The 15,146-nt window shown below is 20.3% G+C and overlaps 4 protein-coding genes across 4 annotated transcripts in view; 3 read left to right on the plus strand and 1 right to left on the minus strand.

Annotated features, from left to right (window-relative positions):
• The window catches only part of PADL01_0726800 (conserved Plasmodium protein, unknown function), a gene marked incomplete at both ends in the record, with an annotated part of 7,383 nt that extends 96 nt beyond the window's left edge, over nt 1-7,287 (plus strand). The window contains one exon of the mRNA XM_028681308.1: nt 1-7,287. This exon is cut by the window's left edge and continues 96 nt beyond it. Within this exon, the coding sequence (XP_028537699.1) occupies nt 1-7,287 (7,287 nt within the window).
• Nucleotides 7,288-8,466: 1,179 nt separating this feature from the next.
• PADL01_0726900 (1-cys peroxiredoxin) lies at nt 8,467-9,325 on the plus strand (the record flags this gene model as incomplete). The annotated part of the gene is made up of 2 exons (XM_028681309.1): nt 8,467-8,679; nt 8,816-9,325. The coding sequence occupies 2 exons, from the start codon at nt 8,467-8,469 to the stop codon at nt 9,323-9,325; spliced, it is 723 nt and encodes a 240-aa protein (XP_028537700.1).
• A 463-nt stretch (nt 9,326-9,788) lies between these two features.
• Nucleotides 9,789-12,461, minus strand: PADL01_0727000 (60S ribosomal export protein NMD3, putative; the record flags this gene model as incomplete). Its single annotated transcript, XM_028681310.1, has 1 exon — nt 9,789-12,461. The coding sequence occupies one exon, from the start codon at nt 12,459-12,461 to the stop codon at nt 9,789-9,791; it is 2,673 nt and encodes an 890-aa protein (XP_028537701.1).
• A 1,307-nt stretch (nt 12,462-13,768) lies between these two features.
• PADL01_0727100 (ribosome biogenesis protein BRX1 homolog, putative) lies at nt 13,769-15,010 on the plus strand (the record flags this gene model as incomplete). Its single annotated transcript, XM_028681311.1, has 1 exon — nt 13,769-15,010. One exon carries the CDS (start codon nt 13,769-13,771, stop codon nt 15,008-15,010), a length of 1,242 nt encoding a protein of 413 aa, XP_028537702.1.
• Nucleotides 15,011-15,146: the final 136 nt, after the last annotated feature.

The raw sequence follows: 15,146 nt of genomic DNA on the forward strand, positions 1-15,146 counted from the left end.
AGTGTAAGCTTAGGAAATAAATCAGGAATAAATAATTACAAGAGTAGGGAACACTCTTTTGATAAGAACGTTTCTCATAATGAAAAAAATATTTTGGAAAGAATAAATACATGTACATTAAATAAAAATATAATTAATAAAAATAAGAAAAAAAATTTTATTGAGAGGAATATTGAAAAAATATCTATGTTAAGTAAAAAAAATAACATGTTTATAAAATCTGTAAAAAATTGTAATAGAAAACATATTATTGGCTATGACCTACAAAAAGATGATAACAAAAGAGACATGAAACAAAATGGAGTTAAGAAAAATTCTGAATTATCCAGCAGAAATCTATCAATTAATTCAAAACGTGATACATTTACAAGTAATGAAAAGGATGATGACATAAGTAAGAAAAAAAATAAATTAAAAAATAATAATATAACAAATATTGATGATAATAATAATAATAAGAAGAAGACTAATAGTTATAAAAAAATTTATAATAATAAGAATAAGAATAAGAAAAATATTTATGATCACGGAACATTAATGAGACGACAAAACACTCGTTTAAACGAAGATGAGGATAATAAATGTGTCCAAAATAATTTGAATTTTCATACGAATAGTAAGAAAGAAGTAAACAAATTTAATATTAAAGAGAATGGTGATGATCCTGATAATAATAATAATAATAATAATAATAATAGTGACAATAATAATAATAATAGTATATATATTAACAATATTGAGAAACGTATCAAACAAACAAATGGTTTGAAAAATAAAGAGAGGTGTAATACTTTACAAAATAACATACAAGAAGACAATGAAGACACTAGTCCTTTAAATGAAAAAAGTGATGATAATAATAATAATAATATTAATGTTGTTATAAATGGAAACATTTGCGATAACAAAAATGATGATAATGTAAAAATTAAATTGAAAGAAAGTTCAAATTTAATATTATCATCATTTAATGACATCATTATACATGATAAAAAAACAAACCTTGATGATCTTGGAAATATGAAAGAGTTTAATGAAAATCATGAACAAGCAAATTTTGTCCCATCTAAATATAATTTAAAAGATAAAAAAATTGAAAACGATAATAAAATACATATTAACAATGAATATTATATTAATCAAAATAATCATAATGAATATTCTTTTGATAATAATTTTTATAAAACTAATATTTCTAAAGAAATGGAAAGTTCCAAAAAATATATTTCTGGTAGTGAATTAAGCAAAGATGATCATAATATTACTATTGATAAAATGAATAGAAAAAAAGGAAAGGAATCTATAAGTAACCATCAGTCTTATAGTATATATGAAGAAAAGAAAAATTATATGAATAATACAAATGATAATAATAATAATAATAATACTTTAAATAATTCTGAATCATATGAAGAAAGAAATGATAATATTTATAAACGGGTAAGTTTGAATGATAATTCATCTGTAGATAGAATGACAAATAATACTTCCAGAAGTGGAATGAATTATAAAAATTTACAAAGAAACAATGAAATTTTTAAAAAGAATTTCTCTAATGATTCTGTAAATTTTAATAATAATGATAGTAATAATTTATTAATTTCGCAGCAAGGTGATGAAGATGATTTTTTTTCATCATATGACGAGAAATATAACAAAACAAAAAATATTGAACATTATGAAAATAATGAAAACATTAATAAATCTAATGATAACCAATTTTATAAAAATAATACATATTTGTTAAACAATAAATTAAATCATAATATATATGTAGATCATCAAACGAAGGAGGGAACTAATTATCAATTAAAAATATTAGATCAAAGTAATGATGATGGAAACAGAAAATATAAAGAATCCCAATTAAATGAATTGACTAAAAAGACCAAAGATATGTATGATAATTCAAACAATGAATTTAATAAGAATACATTAACATATGATAAAGATGTAGAACATATTAATTGTTCCGACAATCCATATGATAATTATAATAATTCATATATGCAAAGTGAAGAAAATGCATGTGGAGAGCAACATTCATATGATAATTCTATGATGGGAAATAATATCGATGGATATGATAATTTTAAAAATTATAATGAAATAACACATTTAGAAAAAAATAATACTGTTGATAATTTAAATGATGAAAGAGTAAATGTGTATAATCATACAAGTGACCATATATACTTTAATAATGAGAATCAGAATGAGCAAAAAGATAGTCCTAAAAATATACTAGTTAATAATGTAGTAAATATGGAAGAACAAAAAAAAATGCAGAATAATCTAGGTAATTTTAAAAATGTATATGACAATTCTTATTATAAAACAAATAATAATGAATATAATATACAAATTAATGAAGAGAATAATAATAAATTTTTATGTAGCTCGAACGATACATACGATACAGATATAGTAAAAATGTATAACAGAAAATTATCCTATGGTAAGGATAATAAAAAAGAAAATAAATTATTAAACAAAAATATGATATTGAAAGAAATTTTTGGTTCAAACTATGAATCCAGTTTGAAAAATAATCTGAATGATTCTGTTAATAATGTGGAAGATGATGTTGATGTAAAAGATAACCATGGAGAAACATATGGTGATGATACTAATGAGATGGAAGATCCAGAGAGTGATATAAAGGAGGATAAAGAAGATGAAGAGGATGAAGAATACAACGAAGAGATAGAACAAAAAAATGACTATGTAGAAGACGATGAAGTAGTAGATAAAGAAGATGAATTGGATGCTGAAAATATCCAACGTTTAAGTAATAATTACAATACTTTAAATAATAAGGCTACAAATGAAGTATTAACCAAACATAGAAAATCAAATAAAATCGATGATGAAGATTTGAAAAGGGAAAGGATACAAAATATGGAAGAACATAAATATATACTATCAGATAGTAATAAATCCATATCAAATAATTATAATGTATTATCAAAATCAGAATATGATAAAAATTCTTTTGTTTGTGATTTAGTTAATAATGACGATTCTTTACTTAAAAGATATGAAGAAGGTTCCTCTCCACTAATTTTAGCAAAACCAGTTTTTGATGGTATGGAGAGTGAAATTAGTGTTAATAAAAATATTTTAGAAGATAGTAATAAGAATCTTTTTATGGAGAAGAAAAAAATGGATAATATTAATAAAAAACAAAATGAAGTGGAGATAAAGGAGAGGGAAAAGAATAATTTTGTAGATCAACCAAAAAAAATGTTCGAATATATGTCAAGGGGGTCATGTGTTTCGTTAAATGATCTAAATGTGAATAGTTCAAATGATGATAGGACAGTTAAACAGGATATGAATGAAATGGGAGAAATGGAAGATGAAGAAGATATGGAAGATGAAGAGGATATGGAAGATGAAGAAGATATGGAATGTGAAGAAGGAATGGAAGATGTAGAGGGTATGGAAAGTGAAGAAGAAATGGAATGTGTAGACGAAATAAATAAAGAGAGTAATACCATTGATAATGACACTAATGAAGGCGAATGTGTTATCATAGAAGAGACAATCGAGGAGGAAAGTGGTAACATAGTGGAAAATATTTATGAAGAAGAAGAAGATATGGATGAAGAGGAAGATATTTATGATGAAGAATGTATTATGCAACAAAATATAGAACAGGTTAATAGTTCTTTAAGCAATAAAAATGGAGAATGTGATATGAGAAAAGAAAATACTTATGAAATTGAAACTGAAAATTATAGGAAAAGTGATTCAAATAATTTTGAAGGTATATCAGGAAATATGAGTAAGAAGGATGAAAATATAAAAACTAATAAAAGTGAGTATAATTTTGAAAAGAAGCAAATGATAGGAATATGGGAGAATTCTTCTAATCATGAATTTAGGAATAATAAAGAGAGAAACGATAAGGAAATAAATTATATGAATTCATTTAAGAATAGATTGGGAGAATTGGATGAAAAAATTAGAAATCGAAAAAGGATATATGAGGAAAGCAATGACCTACGAAATGATAATAATAATATTAATAATAATAACATTAATAATAATATTAATAATAATAATATTAATAATAATATTCATAATAATATTCATAATAATAATAATAACCACGTTGACAATAATAATAATTATTATGATCATAATAATGATGGCAATTTTCATAATGGTAAGAAAAAGAATGCCATGTCCAAATATTTAGATAATAATTTTTTGATATACAAAAGTGATATATTTAATGAGAAGACAAATATGCGTAATTTAAAAACCTTACCACTAAATGAAGAAACACTGAAAACATATTATGGGAAAATTCGAAATAGTAAAGAGAAGGGTGTTTTATATGATTCTTTGAGTGATAGTTATAATTATCGAAGGAAAGAAAACAAGATGAGAAGAAGTTATTATATGAATTTATATAAAAATAGAAAGAATAATAATGAAAATTGGAAGTATAATGATATAAGAAATGGATCAATGGATGCATTTTCTTTTGATGAAGATAATTATAAAAATAGAAAATATTTTGATAAAGATCAATATGAAGAAGTTAAGTATTATTATCAAAAAGAAAATAAAAATGAAATAAATGATGTTGAAAATTATTATAAGAAGAAATATAATTATTATAAAGGTAATAATGAAGAGGAAGAAGAAGAACATGAAGAAGTTAATGAATATATAACAACAAATAAAAGGAGAAGGAGGAATATACATGAATTAGATAATGTCATTGAAAATAAAAAATATAATAATATATTTGAAAGGAATATAAATTCTAGTGATTATGTTAGTGGTCTTCATAAAGATATGAATAAAAAAATAGGTCACATAAATGATAAAAATGATAGTAGTGAAAATAAAAAAATGAATAGTTTATATAATGATAATAATAGCCAATGTAACAATGATAATAGTCAATATAATAATAATAGTAGTCAAAATAATATATCTTACAACAATAGTGTTATCTCAAAAATGGTATTATATCCAAGTATAAATGAAACAACAAATAGTAGTAATACGGTTGTATCTAAAAGAAGTAAATATATATTAAGACATTCAAATGTATCTTCGAATTATGATGATGTTCCTATGTTTTTTAATTTTGTAAATTGTTGTTCTAGTGTATTAGGTGCTGAAATTATATATGTAACAGATGAGACATATGGAAAATGTGAAAATATATTAAAAGATAAACCATTTAATAATAATATAGAGAAAGGATATTATGAATATATTTCAAATGATTTATATAATTTATTAAACAAAGATGTATATATAAATAATGATAATATTAATAATAATCAATATGGTTATAGTAAATATAATGATGTGTCAAGAAATTATTTAGACTTACATCCATATGGAGAATTTTCAAAAGATAATGAAGTAAAAAATATAGGAAATACATTACCTTCCAAATATATTTCACCTACAAAATATGAATGTCCTGGATGGCTAACCAAAAGGAGAATAAAGAAATATTTCGATTTCTGTGTTATAAAATTATGTAAACCTACATTGATTAAAGGAATAGATATTGATACAAATCATTTTTTAGGAAATTATGCTCCTTATATTTCTATTGAAGGTGCATATATTGAAGATGAATTACTGTTAAGTGCATCGTCTTTTTTAAAATATGTAGATGAAATCCGATATGAGCAAAGAAAGAATAATTCGTTTATATTAGAAAAGAATACTTATCCTTATGCTTATGATACAGATGGTTTAAACGAAACGGTAATAAATGATAAGGAAAAAAGGAATGATAAGAATGATAGAGAGCATAGTAATATATTGAACAAAAAAAAGAACAATGATAATAATAATAATAATAATAATAATAATAAAAATAATAATATATTGAAAAGTAGAGACGAAATTGAATTAACAATAGATGGTAAAACATATTTTAAAAGAAATAAATATTTTTATGAACCAATTTTAATAGAACCAATTGATAAATCTGATCAAGAATATGAATCTTATCTTGAAATCTTAAGATATAATGATAATTTGAAGAATTTAAAAAATAATCCTAAATCAACATCATTTATTACTAATGGAAATGAATATCGTTATATTAACAATAGGTTATATACTTTAGTCGATGTTACTAGAGAGATAGCAAATAGACATCCTAATATATATAATATGTGTTTATCAAATAAGAATTATTCTTTTTATAGTTCACAAGAAGAAAATATGAATATGAATAATATAAAAGGACAATACCATAATGGTGGAAAAAATGATGATAATAAGAAAAATAAACATAATGATGAAGAAATAAATAATAATTCTACATGCAATAACTGGTATGATACTATATTTTTTAGAAATGGAATAAGAAAAAATGAAATAAATGAAAATAATGGAAAGACACATAATAGAGAAAAGGATAATTTAAATTATGACTCTAATAATTATTATAATACAAATACTTTATTTTTAGATAATGATTATTCAGTAGAAAAAAGAATATATAACGAATTGCATAAGAAATATCAATGGGTATCAATATTAGAAGATGAGAGAATGAATCCAGGTTTTAAAAATTATAATCATAATTGTTTTAATATAAATACATGTAATAAAATATTTACTCATTTAATTGTATGTTTATTACCTGATGGGGGTATTAATAAATTACGAGTATATGGAGAAATAAAAAATAATGAAAAAGTAAGGAAAAAAAATTATAAAAAAACTATAAATGTTTGTAATATATTAGATGGTGCAAATATAGTATATACAACAGATGAGTTTTATGGAAAATCTGAAAATATTTTAATTGATCATAATTCTGATTATGTTATGGGATGGCAAACAAGAAGATCAATAAATCGACCTTTACGTTATGTAGAAAATTTATCATTAAATAATATATCATCTATTTTCTTAAATAATAATTATTGTATAATAAAATTAAGTTATATTACTAATATAAAATATATAGAAATAAATACTATTTTTTATGAATATAATTTCCCATTATGTATTTCTATAGATTCTTGTTATTTAAAACAAGTACACCCACAAGAAAAAACAAAACAAATACAATTCTTTAATGATCATATTCAAAATATCGAATGGGTGCAATTATTACCCTTATCATATATTAAAGGAAATCATATAAATTTTTTTTCAATTAATAAACTATTGAACAAAACATCTTTGAATGATAATATAATATCAACACATTTACGTTTAAATATATATCCAGATGGTGGAATTAATACTATAAAAGTGTATGGTACAGTATTAGAGGATTAAAATAAATTAATTTAACATTAAATATATGATGAGATAACAAAAGTAGTTGTCCTTTATTTTATTTTTTTTTTATGTATACATTTTATATGCGTATATGTGTATATGCATGTATGTGTTTTTTTTTTTTTTTTATGAAGATGATTTTACCGTTATATATATATATTATATATATTTATATGTATAAATGTAAATATATGCTTAGAGCAGATTTGTTTAAAATAATGTCTATATAAGGAACAGGAATATATATATATATATATATATTTATACATTTTATATATATATTGATACAGATGAACTATTATTAGTCATGTTTATTATCATCTTTTCTATAAATAGAATATATTTTCACTTTATATGAATTCTAACTCTTTCTATCATACATATATTATGATAATAATTTAATTAAAAATTTAATATGTAATATATTATTTTATATATATATATATATGTATATATTTCATTTTGTTAGCACTTGAATTATTATATATATAATATTTTCTTTTTAAGCACACATTTATTTGTTATTAACTTAAAACATATATTACAAATAATATATTTTTATTTTTCATAGTATTCTTAATTTTTTTATGAGAAAAAAAGTAATGTAAAATAGTTAATGGCTTTATATGTTTGAATTCTAAATATGTATTTGTATTTATGTATATGTAATTATTATAAAAAAAAAATAAAATGAAAAAATGTTATTAATATGATATTATCTTGTCGGTCCCTATCATATTAATTTTTAACTATTGTGTACCTTTTTTTTTTTTTTTTTTTATGTTTTTTTTTTATTATGCGAATGAAGAGATTCCTTAAGGATTATATTTCTCAAAGAATACTTTTTCTTTACATTTATAGGATATAAATTGAACTTATATGTGTATGTATAATTTTTTATTTTTTTATTAAACAAACTTTTTTATATTCTAAAATTTTTGGAGATTCATAAGAAATTGGAGCAAAAAAAAAAAAATAAATATATATATATATGATATATTATAAAGATGAATTAAATAATTGATATATATATTTATTAAATATATATCATATAAATAATAAAGATATTAAAAATAAATATATTTTTGTTGTATATATATACTTTTTAAGTGTTTACATTATATTATATAATTTTATTTAATTTTTTTGTGTAATATATAATTTGAATAGGTGAAAATGAGAATGAGAAGAACAATACTAGTATTTACTGTTATATTAATACCTCTTACTTTTTGTTTTAAAAATTTTTTAATGAAGCGTTCTATTAATATAGTATCCAAAAGAGGAAAGTCAAAGAATAGATTTTCCCAAAAGGTTTATGAATCCAAAAATATAGATTTGGAAAATGATATAAAAGAAAATGACCTTATTCCTAACGTGAAAGTTATGGTGTGTATAATAATATTATAAGTACACACTGAATATAAATAAATAAATAAATATATATATATATATATATATATATATATATATGTATATGTGTGTATTTTTTTTTTTTTTTTTTTTTTTTTTTTTTTTTTTCTAGATTGACGTAAGAAATATGAACAACATATCCGATACTGATGGGAGCCCAAACGATTTTACCTCAATAGATACACATGAATTATTTAATAACAAAAAGATTTTATTAATCAGTTTACCAGGGGCATTTACGCCTACTTGTAGTACAAAAATGATACCAGGATATGAAGAAGAATATGATTATTTTATAAAAGAGAATAATTTTGATGACATTTATTGTATTACTAATAATGATATATATGTATTAAAGAGTTGGTTTAAAAGTATGGATATAAAAAAAATAAAATATATAAGTGATGGTAATAGTTCATTTACAGAAAGTATGAATATGTTAGTAGACAAATCTAATTTTTTTATGGGAATGAGACCTTGGAGATTTGTTGCTATTGTTGAAAATAATATTTTGATTAAAATGTTTCAAGAAAAAGATAAACAACATAATATTCAAACAGACCCATATGATATATCAACTGTCAATAATGTGAAAGAGTTTTTAAAAAATAATCAGTTATAAATAATTTTAAAATAGAAACATTTTTTTTTTAATTAATCAATACATATAATATGTATGTGTGTTCTCTTTTTTGTAACACCAAATTGATATAATGAAACTAACACATATATATATGTATATATATATATATATATATGTTATTCTTTTGTTTATTAATTTTTTATTTATTTATTTATTCAATTTATTTATTTTTTTGTGTGTGTGTCTTAATAATAACATATTAAAAAAAAAAAAAAATTAGCATATAAAAAAACACATATAAATTCAAAAAAAATATATTATAAATAAATATATATATATAAGGTTGTTTATAAATGTACACAGACATATACAAATTGTAGGCATATTTTACAAATATGAAAAATATATAATTAGAAATATTTTATTATATATATATATATATATATATATATATATTTATATATGTATATATAAAATTACGCTGGTGAATTTTTAAAAATGTTCACATTGACGTTATTGCCATATTTTCAAGGGCCTTACAATTATTTAATAATATTCTATTAAATATATCTTGTTCATTACCTCTTTTCATTGTTTCAATATTATTATTTTGAACTTGTAAATATTGTTCTATTTTTTCTTTTTCTTTTGTTTTTACTTTATCAATAATTATAATATTATAATTATCATTTTTTTCCAGGAATAAATTAATTTCATTATCAAAAGAATGTTTTCTTAAATCATATGCATTCACATAATCTCCTGGTCTCAGATGTTTAGCATTACATGTTTTTGTTAATATAGTAGTACCATTAGATTCATCATATAATTCTACAAAGGCATAAACGAGTTTATCTAATTTAACTTTTCTGGATGATGATCTAGCACTTTTTGCATCTGTATATATATCTGAATTTTTATCAAAATGATTTGGTTTATGAAGATTTTCTTCTTCTTCATTATCCGATGAAGAGAACACAAATGAATTTTTATTAATATCTTCTAAATTATTTGAATCTTTTTTTTTTCTTTTTAAGTTATTTTTATTAGTACTACAATTATAATGATTATTATTCATTTCGTTCGATATCGAATGGTTATCCTCTTCTATACTATCTGAGTCGTCATCTTTTGTGTTAATACCTTTTCTTCTTTTATTTTTCCTCTTCTTATTTTTTTTTTTGGAATTATTAATATGACCATTGAGATTGGCATTATCATTGTTTGATATAGCAGGGTTAATATTATTTTTGTGATTATTTGTATTGGTATCGTCATTAATATATTCAATGTTGAGTATTAAAAACACTTTTGCATCGGCTTTACTTAGAAGTGGTAGAAAAGGATTTTTGTTATATCTTTCTGGAGATATATATACATGATTAGCTGATGAAAAAGGATTTATTAAAATAATAAATATAGATACATGTATACATAAATAGAATACATTTTTTATACCATATTTGGTTGCTAGACCTTTTGGGAAAAATATTAAATCATCTTTACATATAGGACATATATCTATTGAAAATGTATACAAATAATTATATGTATTATTATTAGCATCATGATTGATTAGATGTTTAGAGTTTTTACATTTTGACATAGTTTTACTTAATATAAAATCACAAAATTTTAATGCATCTGTTCTTGATAAGAAATGGAAATCTAAACCATCGGGATTAGAAACAATATTAATAATATTTTCATTCATATTACATTTTAATAATAAACTTTCTAAAAAAAGTAATGTCTTTTTATGTTCTACTTTTTGTCTAACTGAAACACATGTATTGTATGTATAAGGTGTATATTTTTTTTTACAATCATCACATTGTGTATATTTAATAACATAATGTATAATAATTTCCATTTCACTAATAAAATTATTAATTAATTCTTCTTGTACACTTACATGTACTTTTAATCTTTTACTATGAGGTTCAGTATATAAAAACTTTGCATCTAATATTTTTAATTTTTTTAATTTATTTACTTTTTTTAAACATAAAGCTAGTAATTCTTTACTTTCCAATTCACAATATACCCATCTATTATGTAAATATCTTTTACACTCACGACAATAATATATTAAATACGTATCTTTATTTATATTTATACTATTACTTTCAATATTTTGTAATATACAATTATGACACATTTTTGATGTATTTGCTTTAATACTATCACCACAAAGAATGCAAGAAATATATCTTAAATTATTATCATCATTATTATTAGGATTATAATTTTCTGGATTATTTATATAACTACTGTTACTATTAATTTGTGATGTATCACTATTATCATTTTTAACATCCTTTAAGGTATTTAAAATATCTACAAATGATGATGATAAATAATTATTTAAACTATCATTGTATGATTTGTTAAAATCAGGTAATTTATTTTTTAATATCCCTTTTATTTTTTCTTCATCTTTATCTTCATCCATATTTTCATTTATTTCTTTATTAGTATTTATTATATCATTATTCCCATTTATGTGGTTAGAATATGAAATATTAAGATTATTATTTATGTTATCTATAATATTATTATTTTCATTTGTACTATAATTTTGTTCTTGGTTGTTTAAAGAAGAACAACTATTCATAATATTAAAAGGATGTATATGATTCTCTGAATATTCCCTTTTATCATATTTTTCATATATCACTTTTTCATCTGAAATATTATCTTTATAATCTAAATTCATATATTTATTGTAATGATAATAATTATTTTTATTTAAGTAAATATCATTTTCTATATTTTGCTGATACATATTTATATTATTTGTATCATCATATTTAAAATTAACATCACAATTTTTTCTTTCATACGTAAGATAACCATTTTTTTCGTTCGATGTATTATTACCATTCAATTGTTCCAATATAGATTCTTTATCATCTAGATCGTTTTCTTTTTTTTTTATATCATTCACATCTTCTTTCTTACAATTACTATTGGATTCACATTCTAGTTCTTTTTTATTTTTTATATGATCTTCATGTTCATCTATAAAAGTAACTTTTTTTACAATTTTCATTTTTAAATTTGTTTCATTGAATTTTTCTTTAATACAAGGGATTAAACATTTTTCTGGGCTTTTCATTTTATCATTATTTGCACCTTCTATAATCAGCTCATCATCTTTTTTCCCATTCATTCTTTAAAATGTTATAAGTTGTATAAATATATATAAATATTATATTATATATGTATTATTTAATCAACGGTTTGATTTATTTATTTTTTTTTTTCAATTTAAAAAATAAAATATATTTATAAATGAGAATATTTCTTTTTTAAAAAGTAAACATATATATGTATATATATATATATATATATATATATATATATATATATATATTTTATATTTATTTGTAAAATGATTTGAAATTATATTATCATTATTTTAATTAAAATGTTGTTAAACAAATATATAAATTTCCTCTTTTTTTTTTTTTTTTATTTAATAAAATATTGTATATATAAAAGTGCTATTATAAAATATTTTAAAATATTATATATAACGGGCTTTCTATAAAACAATAAAATAAAATTTTAGATATGTAATTTTATTATATATATAAATATACATAATATTATATGCATTTACATTTATATACTATTATATTATAGTAAAATAATATTTATATATTTAATATATTTTTATAATATCCATCATTTTATAATAATATATATTATATATATATATATATATATATATATTTATATATATTATTTTAATATATGCTATTTTTATATATAATAAACCTTATTAAGGTACAACATATTTTTTTTCACTACAAATGTATATATAATATATTTTTATATATATTAAACAATTTATTCAACCCTCAAAAAGGAAGGTATACATATATTTTTTTTTCTACTAACAAATAATATATATAAATATTTATATTGTAATATATCATCATATAAAATTATGTAGATTATTTTTTTTATATATACAAAGGGAAATATAAAATAAAAATAAATATAAATAATTTGTATATGGATTAATTTTTTTTTTTTTTGTTTTCTTTTTATAATTTATTAAACCCCGATGAAAGAAAATATTACAAAATATAATATTTAATATATATCATTATATTTTCTTACATATCACATTTAAACAGAATAACATCATAAAAATATGTTGAGTGCTATATATAATTATTTATTGTATGGTACATATATTTATATAATATGACAATTTATTTTTATGAAAATATAGTAAAAGTTATATAAATTAAGAATTATATAGAAGAAAAAAAAAAAAAAATTTATAATTTACTTCATTTATTTATATTTATTTTTATATTTTTTTTTTTTTTTTTTGGGGTGAAATATATTAAAAATTAATAGTGGGAAAAACTATTATCGTATAATTATATATTTTTTTATTGTACCCATATATTTAAGTGTATATTTTGTGAATATATTTTTTTTGAAATTTATAAGTTCAAAATGAATGAGGAAAATGAAATGAACGAATTGGATGATGCATGTTATGAGGAAAGGACCAATGGATTGGAAAACGAAATGAAGGAATTGGGAAGTAGTAATAATGTTACAAAAGTGGGTGAATTGAATGAAATGATTATAAATGAAACTGAAGATGATGATGATAAAGATGATGAAGAAGAAGATGATGAAGAAGAAGATGATGAAGAAGAAGATGATGAAGAAGAAGATGATGAAGAAGAAGATGATGAAGAAGAAGATGATGAAGAAGAAGATGATGAAGAAGAAGATGATGAAGATGAATATGATGATGATGATGAAGATGATGACAATGAAGATGATGACAATGATAATGATAATAATAATAATAATAATAATAATAATAATAATGAGGATGATCTTATAAACTTACAAATTGATGAAGATCCATATTTATTAAAAGACGCAAGTTACATTAAAAAAAACGAACTGTGGAAAAACAGACAAAGAGTATTAATAGTACGATCCCCCTTAAAAAAAAAGGGTTGTAAATCATTTATTGATAATTTAAAATTGTTATTACCTCACCATAAGATGGAAAATAAATGGGACAAAAAAGTTCCGAAAAGTGAATTAAATGATATAAGTTATAGTAGAAATTGTAACAATATAATATTTTTTGATGTAAAAAGAAAACGTTATTGTTTATGGATATGTAAAAGTAGAACAGGTCCATCTTTATATTTTGAAATATTAGATTATATTCCTTTACATAGTTTATTATTTTCAGGTAATTGTTTATTATATTCAAGACCTCTTTTAATTTTTAGTAAACATTTTGATGAATTAGATCATTTAAAATTAATTAAAGAAATGTTTATACATGTTTTTGGAGTACCAAATTATCATCCACTAAGTAAGCCATTTTATGATCATTGTTATAATTTTTTTTATGTAAATGATTTAATATATTTTAGACATTATCAAATCCTACCTATAACATTAGCTGATTCAAATAATGTTAATAAACAACAGCTTGTTGAAATAGGTCCACAGTTTACTTTACATATTATTAAAATATTTGAGGAATGTTTTAAAGGTAGAATTCTATATGAAAATGAAAAATATAAAAATTATGTTACACCTCAACAAGTTAAATTAAATGACCACTTGAAGAAAAAAATTAAGAATATGAAAAAGAAAAAAAACAAATATAAAAAGTTTAAATTTATTAAGCCAAATATTAAAACGGATATAGACTATTAAAAATGGAAGTATACAAATATGTTCTTATATATTTATATGTTTTTAATATATATATATATATATATATATATATATATATATATATTTATTTATTTATATTTATTAATATGTTAGGTGCATGTTTTCTTAAATGTTT

The sequence above is a fragment of the Plasmodium sp. gorilla clade G2 genome (genome assembly GCF_900097015.1).
Source record: "Plasmodium sp. gorilla clade G2 genome assembly, chromosome: 7".
NCBI lineage: Eukaryota > Apicomplexa > Aconoidasida > Haemosporida > Plasmodiidae > Plasmodium > Plasmodium adleri (nom. inval.).